The 12112-nt window shown below is 43.6% G+C and overlaps 1 protein-coding gene across 1 annotated transcript in view; it reads right to left on the reverse strand.

Annotated features, from left to right (window-relative positions):
* Positions 1-6325, reverse strand: part of LOC139029650 (probable serine/threonine-protein kinase clkA) — a 33135-nt gene extending 26810 nt beyond the window's left edge. The window contains exons 1-2 of the mRNA XM_070469838.1: positions 6123-6325; positions 1699-1770 (exon numbers count right to left, since the gene is read on the reverse strand). Of these exons, the coding sequence (XP_070325939.1) occupies positions 1699-1770; positions 6123-6325 (275 nt within the window). The remainder of the gene's footprint in view (positions 1-1698; positions 1771-6122) is intronic.
* Between the last annotated feature and the right edge of the window lie 5787 nt (positions 6326-12112).

The raw sequence follows: 12112 nt of genomic DNA on the forward strand, positions 1-12112 counted from the left end.
TCACTGGATTGATGCTAACGGAAATAGTCAATCTGCTCTATTAGAGTCTAGGACTCCTGGGCTTCATGTGCTACTGAAGAGACCAGACCATAAATGGGGAAGAGGCCTGAGGAGTGTCCATGCGGACTGAAGAGCAGTGACCCCAGGCTGCCACAGGGATCTCTGTTGGCCTCTGCTAATGCAGGTTACAAGGGATGGGACTGGGACAGGCCAGGGGGTGGGGCTTAGGTTCAGGTTTATCCTGTGTGATGGGCTGACCTGTCACAGCACGTCTTAGAGAACGTGGCACCTGAAGGCTGGCTCTTGCCTCAAGCAGAAGGAATTCTGCCATGAGCTGCAATCTGAGAGCCCCTGGTCCTGCCCTGCCTGACCTACCATGGGAACTGAGGAGGCCTGTGACCAGGGCCACTGGAGGCCAAACCAGGCCCTGCCCATCCCACTCGTCCTGCCACTTTTGGGAGGATTTCTGTTTCGTTGACAACACCTGCAAATATGCTGGAACTCTGATCCACCAGCCTTTTTCTTGGACTGCCCTCCCTGCCACCTGCTCAGTCTCGACTCCCAGCTCCATGCATGAGGAGGACACTAGCCTGCTTGCGTCCCCACCAAGCCCTTAACTTCTTAAAACTCCATCACCCTTTTCCCGTCCCCTCATCCCCACTCCTCTTCTGACACTTTCCCTTGAGAAAGACAGCCTCATCTCCACTCTCCAGAGAGGACTGGGAGCCCCTTAGGAGACTCCCCCACAGGTCGCTTGGTTCAGACTGAATCCCTTGTCTAAAGGAGTCAGCGGTCTTCCTCTCCCCCACGGGCAGCTCCTCTACCAGAGGCCCCCCGTCTCTCTCTCTTCCACCTGCCTGACAACTCCCCCTCACTTGCTGCTTGCAGCTTATGCTCACTCAGGTCTCTCTTTCCATAATGCAGACCACAGGGACTCACAAAACTATGCCTTCCCCAGCGCACTGAACAGGAAGCCCCAGTCCCTGCTTCTCCTGGGAGCCAGGCCTGGGGAGGCTGTCTCCATGTACCGACACCCCCACACTCTCTGGGTTTCAGTCATTTGCACCATGAGCATCTTAAGCTCCTGGTTACTCATGAGCTCCATATCTGCCACCTCCAGGCCTTTGGGCACACCTAGGATGCTGGTGTGTCATGCTTCCCTCCTGACCCCAGCCCAGCCTGGTTATTCAGAACCACATTCATGGGCTCCCTTGTCTCAGAGATCCACCAAGGGATCAATCCACTGAAGTTCTAGCACTTCAGCATGCCCATCCCTGCCTCCTGGCTCTGCCTCTGCCTCCCCGCTTCCCCCATGGCCCAGAGCGGAGACTGACACAGAGCAGGAGCAGACACAGGACAGTGCTCGCAAGGGGCCCGCATCTGCTCCTCCAGGTCCCAGGAGTCCTCAGAGTGAGCCAGTTCTAAGGAACGAGAAGAGGGCTGAGAGGACAGGACAAGTGGAGGGCTGGGCTTAGAGGAGGTGGAGATATCTAGCACCATGGGGTCTACCAATGCCAGCTCAGCAAGAGGTCAGTGGGAGGGAGCCAGGACTGGGGGTCAGAGTGGACACTGACTGTCCAGGATGGCCTAGTCTGCACCTAATGGGTCCTTATGATGTCTCATGGAACCCTCAGTTTCCTGGTTTTTCCTGTGACCCCTCCCACCATGCCTGCCTTGGCGGATTAAAATAGCACTTGCCTGTCTGAGGTGAGCTTCATGATGATGTTGCCCTGTGTGGAGTAGGTGATGAAGGACATCCGCAGGTTAGGGCTGGAGAGGAAGTATGCAAACAAAGCCAGTGAGCAGCCAGGAAGGGAGTGCTTGCCAGTTTCTCTGCTCCCATTCCAACTCTTTTGCTTTGGGGATATTTCCTGAACCCTGGAGGTTCCTATAACTTAGTGAAGGATTCTGAGGCCTATGGAGATGTGGGACCTTCTTGCTCCATCCCTATACTCCCACCCCCACTCCAAATCTCCTTCTGTCTCTCTTTCTCTCTCTCTCTCTCTTCTCACAGGCATGCTCATGGCACATGCACCAGAAGATAGGCACCTATCCACTTTTGCATGAGCCTTTCAACTGGCCTCTTTTCTACTGTAATATTCTTTGTAACTTCACTCCTTTTCCCTCATTGCCCACTTTCCCCATGTCCAGTTCATATCAAAGAAATTCAGTTCAGTTCAGTTCAGTCGCTCAGTGGTGTCCTGACTTTTTGCGACTCCATGAACTGCAGTATGCCAAGCCTCCCTATTCATCACCAACTCCAGGAGTTCAACCAAACCCATGTCCATTGTGTCGGTGATGCCATTCAACCATCTAATCCTCTGTTGTCCCCTTCTTCTCCTGCCCTCAATCTTTCCCAGCATCAGGGTCTTTTCAAATGAGTCAGCTCTTCGCATCAGGTGGCCAAAGTATTGGAGTTTCAGCTTCAACATCAGTCCCTCCAATGAACACCCAGGACTGATCTCCTTTAGGATGGACTGGTTGGATCTCCTTGTAGTCCAAGGGACTCTCAAGAGTCTTCTCCAAAACTACAGTTCAAAACCATCAATTCTTCGGTGCTCAGCTTTCTTTATAGTCCAACTCTCACATCCACACATGACTACTGGAAAAACCATAGCCTTGACTAGACAGACTTTGTTGACAAAGTAATGTCTCTGCTTTTTAATATGCTGTCTAGGTTGGTCATAACTTTCCTTCTAAGGAGCAAGCATCTTTTAATTTTATGGCTGCAATCACCATCCACAGTGATTTTGGAACCGAGAAAAATAAATCAGTCACTGTTTCCACTGTTTCCCCATCTATTTGCCATGAAGTGATGGGATCAGATGCCATGATCTTAGTTTTCTGAATGTTGAGCTTTAAGCCAACTTTTTCACTCTCTTCTTTCACTTTCATTAAGAGGCTCTTTAGTTCTTCTTCACTTTCTGTCATAAGGGTGGTGTCATCTGCATATCTGAGGTTATTGATATTTCTCCCAGCAGTCTTGATTCCAGCTTGTGCTTCTTCCAGCCCAGCATTTCTCATGATGTGCTCTGCATATAAGTTAAATAAGCAGGGTGACAATATATGGCCTTGATGTATTCCTTTTCCTATTTGGAACCAATCTGTTGTTCCATGTCCAGTTCTAACTGTTGCCTCCTGACCTGTGTACAGGTTTCTCAAGAGACAGGTCAGGTGGTCTGGTATTCTCATGTCTTTCAGAATTTTCCACAGTGTATTGTGATCCACACAGTAGAAGGCTTTGGCGTAGTCAAGAAAGCAGAAATAGATGTTTTTCTGGAACTTTCTTGCTTTTTCGATTATCCAGTGGATGCTGGCAATTTGATCTCTGGTTCCTCTGCCTTTTGAAAGAAATTATTCTAGCTCATTTCAGCCTTTCACACATCTCTCCCTTCTCTCTCCTTCCACTGTCTTATGGTCCATTGACCCACATTATTTTTATTTTATTTGCTACTATAGGTCCCTAGCTATGCTCCTTGCTGCTCTTGGTTTTTGTTACAAATCATTTTAACCACTGTTAGCAGACTTTGGTACCTGGAGGACATCATGCATCATATTAGACACTTGCTCAAGAATCAACTTATAGCTCCCAAATGCTCGCAGCAGGAATTTTAAGTCCCTTGCCTTGGCATCATGAGCCTTAAAGGTTTTGGCCCCATGCTGTCCTGTCCCAGTTCACCTTTCAACCTTCCCCATAGTTAACTGTACTCTCTAGTCAAACAGACCACTCATTCGACAAGAAATCTGCAGTTTGTTCACGTTACCCTGTCTTTCCCCATTCTTCAAATCTAGTCCGAAATTTCAGATCCCCTAGGACATCACACTTGACTTTCAAAAAAGAATAGTTGCTTTTTCCTTAAAGTTGGAAGCAATTCCTTTGCACTTTTCTTTTAACCCTTGGCACCATTTAAGTCTGTGTTTGGTTACTGGTTTGCCTGTTTCTTAATCTGTGAGGTCCTCAAGGGCAGACTGCATCCCTTACAATGTGGCCTGACTCACAGGCAGGAGCTTAGAAAACTGTTAAGACCCGATAGAAGCAGACTGATCTGTTTTTTCTGCTTCAGAACACCCCCGCTCCAGGCTCTGTGCTCCTGACCATAGAGACTTCTATGACCACCAAATCTAGAGAGCTGTGTACCCAGCCCAGTAGAGGAAAACAGCCATACTTTGTGTACTTCATCGATATTTCATCCACTAATTGGCAAATGTCCTCCCAAATATCTTTTGCCTTCTGTGACCTGAAATCAAAGAAGACCTGAGTCAGAGACATGAGGAGCATCCATCCAGTAGGTAGAGTTTCTGCCTCCCCAGATTCCAGTAGAAACATTAGCAAATCCTTCCCATCCCAGGTAGTGCAAGGCTGCCACACTACCTCAGTGACCTCGGTGGGTCACCCTAATGGTGACTTTCATCACTGTGAGTGCTAGGGTGGGTGACCAACCAGACCCATGGGCAGTGGGATGAGGAACTTCGGGTGGCAAACCAGGAGGGTCGATCATTTTACTTAAGGCTTCAAGACAAGGGAATAAGGAAAGATGCATTAAAAAATTCTGCTATGCTGGCTCTCATGTCCCTCACTTATGGGCATCCAAGGGCACCACGGCCTCAGGCCAGGGAGGGTGTTATAGCATTTTATTTCCATTTTCTTCTCATCAGCTTTAAAGTTGAGCCACTCTGGATACTGAAGGCCTTTTCTGGGACCACTGTCTGGGAGGGGCTGAACATGGCCTGGGATACTGCTGTCCTGGCATCATGATACCCCACCAGCAGGGAAAGCTACAGGCCCTTCCTGGTTCTTCTTCCACTTGCTCCCTTTGTCTGTAACTTTAGTGCCAGGATGGAGACTGAGGACGCTTAAGACAGTGGGGCCTGAGGAAAGTGCTGTGCTTTCAGATAAGCCTGGCCTATTCCACTGTAGCCATACTCTAGACTTACATCTCACTGACCCTCAGCTCCTTTTCCCATTTGTAGAATTCAGGATTCAGTCCTGTTACTCTCACCAGCCTCTGGGCTACTTTATCCAATGTCTAGGAGCCTGCCCTCTTTCCAGTTGATTATAAATGCAAATACATTCCCTACTCTCCCTCCATATGTTTTAAAGATAGCAGATGTGCATTAAAGCAATCTGGGGACTGTAAAGTGCTTCACTGATATTGAGAGTCATATCATTGTTACTACTGAGTGAATAAAATTTATCCTCAGCCCTGGGCTTCCTTGATAGCTCAGGTGGTAAAGAATCTGCCTACAATGCAGGAGACCTAAGTTCAATCCCTGGGTCAGGAAGATCCCTTGAAGAAGGGAATGGCAACTCACTCTATTATTCTTGCCTGGAGAATTCCATGGAGAGAAGCCTAGCAGACTACAGTCTATGGAGTCGCAAAGAGTTGAACACGATTGATTCATGAACACACACACACACATCATCAGTCCCACAGAGGTGTTGGCAATGGAATCAAGGCAATCTCTCCAGTCTGAGGACCCCCACCTGCCCCTCCCTTTCTTTCCTTGATTGCCAGAAGATACTTAATAAGAGCCCAGGTTTCCCAAGGTCATAGGCAGACAGACCAAACTGTTCAGAAAGTGAACACAAGCATTCACGTGGGTGTCCAAGTTGTCAAAGAAAGCAGCAAAACATTTAGAATCTGCAAATCAAAGGACTTGTAAGTAGTGACACCATGAGAATGTTTAACAGATGACATGTCAATCTCTCTGGAGGCAGTAGAAATAGAAGTCACTGGGATAAATAAAAAAACTGAAACCAAACAAACCCAGAAATCACAATGAGCTTCTCCCAAATGCTGAGAAGACAGCATTTGGCAATCAGCTGCCCCTCTAGCTGATTAAGGGACATGCAGGTCACAGATCCAGGTCAATGTGATGGAGAGACTGACAACCATCCAGAAACCCTATGGTGTTTTACTTTCCAAAATATAAATGTTCTAGTGGGGACGAAGGCCTGGGGCATTCCTTCTAACTCAGGAACAAGGAGGACACAGAGGTCTATTCCTTGGGTCTAATTAAGACTATTCTTGTCTCATCAGTGGCCCTGTCACTGCCATGAAGTAATCCTGTAGACAGAGGTTCCCTGAAGAGCACCTGGGCCAGGTAGGAGAGCCACTCACGCGTCCACTATGAAGTACAGGTCAAAGGCACCCTTGCAGGATTTCAGCTTCTCCCAGGTGCTTCCGTGATGTCTGGTGCCCAGGTGGAAGCTTCTCGAGCTTGGGGGGTGGTGCAGGAATCTCCCTCGGCTAAGCGGTAGAGGCTGCAGCCCGAGCATCAGAAAGAGCATGGAGCCCAGCATCCCAGGCCCAACATTCCCCATTTTCTTTGGCGCCCGCCGTGGTCCCACTGGACCGTGGCCACTTCAGGCCATCTCAGGCCGTGGCATCTGCTACCTCTGCCGGTTCCCAGGGACCACCACTCCTCCAGCCCTTTCACCGAGGTGTACTGGTGCTGTAGGCCCCCCTGATATCTGCCCTGAGTGCAGAAGAGGCAAGAGGCTGGCCTTGGGAGATGGTCCCACTATCTGCACAATCCTCCTCCGCCCCAAGGAGGCAGAATTTGCTGTGATGTCCCTTATGAGGGACAGGATGGTTGGCATGGTGACTTTGTGACCCGTAGGTCTACTCAGTGTCCTGCCTACTGAGAATCCCCAGAGGGAGGCATGGGAGGGGGAAGATAAGGCTTCCATTTGTTCTTTATCCCAAACATTCTCAGGAGGCCATAATTCCTTCAAAAAGCCTGCCTTTTTGTCAACTAAAAGAAGGCAGCTGAGGTGATTTACATAAGGACATCACTGTTAGGTCAAAAATTGGCAGCCTGGAGTGCTGCAGTGATCACTTGTGTGTGACCCAGTGGATGGACAGAAGGATCTAGAAGGGAAAGAAGGCCTGCAAGGATGTCAAAGTTCTTTGTGAATGTGGGACATTTTCAGTTATCTTCTTCTGTGTAGCAAATCATCCCAAATTGAGTCACATAAATGAGAACTATTTTATTATGCTCCTAGGTTCTGTGACCAGAAATCAGAGAAGGTTGAGGGGCAATGGCTTCTCTCTGTTCTATGTGGGCATACACAATCTAAATAAAAAATGATTAAAAAGCTAAGAATGTGAATTTAAAGCTTTTTGGAAACACCTTAACCAATTTATTTTATGTGTATAAAGGAAGAGTGATATATGTTAAAAATCCTTCTCTAATAAGCCTAGATCTTTCAACATGCAAAATAAACATTAGAAGTGATCAAAAGCATTTTTGGAGTACTATTTAAAGTAATGGAGTACCTGATATATGGTGTTTTGGAACTGAGGAAATCTGGTGTACTTCTCCCTAGAGCCTACTAGATTTTCCTAGCTTCACGTTCCTCGTGACACTTGATATTGTCATATTTTATATATTTTCCGATCAATTTATCATCTCAGTGGTCATCATTTGTATTTCCCTCATTATGATGTGATTGGTCTTTTTGAGATTTAGTCTCCTGTCTGAAGGCGGTAACAGGTGCCAGAGCCTTTTCCAATTAGTTCTTGAAAGACTATATGCTTGGTAAGCCTAGAATGTGAACCTACATGTAATCAGCAGCCTTTTACAGAGAATGTTCATGTGTAGGACCCCATGTCTTAGTACCTAGAGTTGAAAGTCCCAGTCAAGATTTTTCTTATAGCCCTGTCCTCATCAGACACCACTTGATGTTTCTGAGAAAGGACTTTGATCAGAAAAGCAACTACACAGGATCCTCCCCACACTGATGCAGGTACCCTCTCAAGGCAGAGATGGCTTCCTGGTCAAGTTTCAGATCTCAGAGAGACACCAACCCCATTGAGCACTGAGTGTAATGTTAGTTGTGCGTTTTGTGTGGATGCCTTTTATTATCCTGTTCCTATTGTGATGCTGAACTTGAACCGTTTTCCAACTATTTTCTTCCTTTTTTGAGATAATCATGTTTCCCTTCTCCATTTTGCCAATGTGGTAAATTATATCAATACTACAAACCTGAATTAGGCTTGCATTTATGGGGTGAGCCCTAATTAGTCTTGATGTATTGCCCTTTTTGTACTTTGTTGGATTTCATTTGTTAGTGTTATGTTCAGGGTTTAAAATATATATTTTCTTATTTTTTAATTTTAATTTTGAGTTTTAAAAAAGTAATTATCCTAGCTTCATCCCAGCTCTAGTTATACACTGGTAGATCTGGAAAGGACTGTGAATGTACTTTAGCCCAAATTTAGCATAATGATGAGAAATTCAGGCTGAGAGAGGTGAGTGATCAGTTCAAGGTCACTCAGTACAGTGATGTGTCTGCCTCTGTCTCTCTTCAAGGAGCATTGGCCAACACTAATCTTAGATGTCAATGGCATCCCCTTTGAGGAATCACTTTCAAAATAATATTAGGAGAGACTCAGATGATGACGGTGGTACAGTTTAGATGTCCTTTCAGGATGACAAAGCTCATGAGACCCAAAGACACATATTTGGGTGTCCTATATTTCCTCAGGAGCTGTTAGAAGTGCAAGGAAGTTAGACAAAGAATCTGACTTTTTCGTGGAGTAAATAAACACTCAGGAGAAGTTAGAGTTAAGGTAGGAGAGGATGCTTAAACTCTCACCGTGCCCTCACTTGGTGTTTGGGTCACATGGTAGGTTTGCTATTCATCACTGGGGTTTCTGGGAGGGTAACAAGGCCAGTACAACCAAAGCAGGCTTTGAGGACACACACTTGAGTTTCAATTCCAGTTGCACTGCCTCCTTGCAGGGGACATTGGGCAAGATGCTTAGTAAGGCAGGATCTGGGCCCTCCTCATCTGTGAAGGATGATGATGCCAGGTATATGGAAGATGGAAGGAGGTGAAATATGTAAAACACGTGTCACAAGCACTTTTTGTCAAGATCGTGAGAAGGGTAGGTAGTTGTGATGCCTCTTACAGGTGGGGCAGGAGGCAGGGCAAGAGGAAGAAGCTTGAGTTGAACCTAAATGATGTCCCTATCAGGAAGGAGCAGAGCTGCCCATGCCTCAGGTCCTCCTGGGCTCAGGACACGTGTATCTTAAAGATAAAAACTCAGAACACTCAGTGGAGTATGGTCCAGCAAACGTCTCACAAACTGAAGAAACGCTTCAAGATGGGTGTCCTAGCTTCAAGAACTTGCTTGTGGAGTTGATCAGGGAAAGGCAGGGATGAATGCAATGCCATCTTTAAAACAATCTTGACAGAGATTGCACTGAAGGCATAGATGGCATTAGGGAGTCTGGACAATTTACCAATATTGATTAGTCTGATCCATGAACATAAATCATCTTTCCATTTATTTATGCCTTCTGCAGTTTATGTTATCAATGTCTTATACTCTTAATATACAGATCTTTCATCTATCGGTTAAATTTATCTTTAATTATTTTATTGATACTATTGTATATGGGATTGCTATCTTTATTTTTTCAGATCCTTCATTGCTACTCCATAGAAATGCTAGTAATTTTTCTATGATCTTTTTATTCTGCAACTCTACTGAATTTGTTGATCACATCTAATGTTATTTTGTGGAGTCTCTAGGATTTTCTGGCTCAGTGGTAAAGAATCTGCTGGCAATACAAGAGATCTGGGTTCGATTGACATCAAGGTTGATGTTAATTGGTGAACTGTCATATATGGACTTTTTTGTTGAGGTATGGTCCTTCCATACATGTGTTGAGAGTTTTTATTAGTAATGGATGTTGAATTCATTTAAATGCATTTTATGCATCTACTGACATGGACATATGACTTTCTTCTTTCAATCTATTAATGTGACATCACATTTACTGTTTGGTGTGTGCTGAACCATACTTGCATTCTACTGTGTGCTTATTTAGTTCCTTAGGCTGAACTATTTCTTTTTCCTTAAAATAGTAATTTACTTCTATAAATGTCATCCTTAGAAATGTTTTTGATGCATACCACATGATTTTGTTTATATATTGTCTTTACTTTTTCATTTTTCAAGATATTTGTCTATTTTTGTTTTGAAAAAGTCTTCTCTGATCCATTGGTTACAGATGTGTGTGGTATGTAATTTTCATGTGTTTGAGAATTTTCCAGCTTTCCTCATGATATTCATTTCTAGTTTCATACCACTGTGTTTGGAAAAAATACATGCCATGATTTTGATCTCCTTAAACTTATCAAGAATTACCTGGAGCCTAAAATATGATCTACTTTAGAAAATGGCCCATAGGTGCTTAAGAAAATTGTGTAGTCTGCTGCTATTGGATGAAATATAATATATATGGCTTTTTAGGTCTGGTTTTGTTCAAATCGGCTGCTTCCTTATCAATTCTCTATCTGGATGATTTTTCCATTGTTTAAAGTGGATGTTAAAATCTCCACCTTTTACTGTATTATTTATTTCTCCTTGCATGCATGCTAGGTCACTTCAGATATGTCCAACCCTTTGCAATCCTATGGACTGTAGCCTACCAGGCTCCTCTGTCCATGGGATTCTCCAGGCAAGAATACTGGAGTAGACTGCCATGTCCTCCTCCAGGGGATCTTCCCGACCCAGGGACTGAACCTGCAGTTTCTGCATTGCAGGCGGATACTTTACTGCTAAGCCACTGGGGAGGCCCTTATTTCTCCATGTGCTTTGTTAATAACTGCTTTATATACTTAGATGCTCTGAAGCTGGGTGCATAAATGTGTGCAATTGCTGTTTTCTTGATAGATTGACTTTTTTTTTTAATCATTATACAATGACCTTTTTCCCTAGAGCATTTTTAGCTTAAAGTCTATGTTCCCTATAAGTATCAGGTATAGGTATTGATGTTGTCTTTTGCTTACCATTTGCTAGAGTCTCTTATCCCATCCATCACTGTTAGTCCTTGTGTGTCTTTAAGGCTAAAGTAATTCTCTTATGGGCAGCATATTGCTGGACCTCTTTTTTAAGCTATTAAAAAAGCTTATTAAGCTTTAATACATTAAGCTATTTTATGTGTTTTTAATTGAATTTATTTTATGTTTAAAGTAATTATTGATATGTAAGTACTTACCATTGCCATTTTGTTAATTTTTTCAACTGTTTTCTAAATTCATTTTTCCTAGCTTCTTATTGTGCTGTCTTTTGTTATTTTATAACTTTTAGTAGGGGGTATACAAAGAGTCCTCTTTCATCTTTGGTGTATCTACCAGAGGTTATTTCTTTGTGGTTATCATGAAGCATACCTAAAATATCTAATATTTATAATGTCTTATTTTAAGCTGATAACATACCTAAATTTTTCCTTTATTTCTCCCTCCTTCATGTTAGGCTATCAATATGACAACTCACATACTTTATGCTTTGTGTCCAGTAAGAAATGCTTGTAGTTATGGTTGTTTAATATATTTTTTAACCTTTTAACTGGTATTCTGAGTGAATTATGCACTATCATGACAATATTACAGGATCGGCCATTACTGGTGAGTTTTACAAACTTCTTACATTTTCACGATACTAATTATTATTCATTTATTTGTGCTTGATGAAATTCCTGCAGCATTTCTTATACAGCAGATTTTCTGGTGATGAACACTTTCAGCTTTGTTTTGTTATTGTTTCTTTGGTATGTTTTCAATATCTCTTTCATTTCTGAAGAGTAGATTTCCTGGATACGATATTCTTCCTTGACAGTTTTATTTTCTTTCTGTATTTGAATACATCATCCCTCTCTCCTGGTCTGCAAAGTTTCTATTGAGAAGTCTCTCTTGAGTGTTATGATGGTGTCTTACATGTGGTGACTTTTTTTTTTTTTCTTGTTGCTTTAAAAATTGCTTGTGATCTGTTTCACCCTAGATAATATACATGTTTCAATGCTGTTCTCTTGAAACATCCCACCCTTGCCTTCTCCCAGAGTCCACAAGTCTGTTCTATATATCTGAGTCTCTTTTTCTGTTTTGCATATAGGGTTATCATTACCATCTTTCTAAAGTCCATATATATGTGTTAGTATACTGTAATGGTCTTTATCTTTCTGGCTTACTTCGCTCTGTATAATGGGCTCCAGTTTCATCCATCTCATTAGAACTGATTCAAATGAATTCTTTTTAATGGCTGAGTAATATTCCATGGTGTATATGTACCACAGCTTCCTCATCCATTCGTCT

This window comes from Odocoileus virginianus, chromosome 7, assembly GCF_023699985.2.
Source record: "Odocoileus virginianus isolate 20LAN1187 ecotype Illinois chromosome 7, Ovbor_1.2, whole genome shotgun sequence".
In the NCBI taxonomy this organism is placed as follows: Eukaryota; Metazoa; Chordata; class Mammalia; order Artiodactyla; family Cervidae; genus Odocoileus; species Odocoileus virginianus.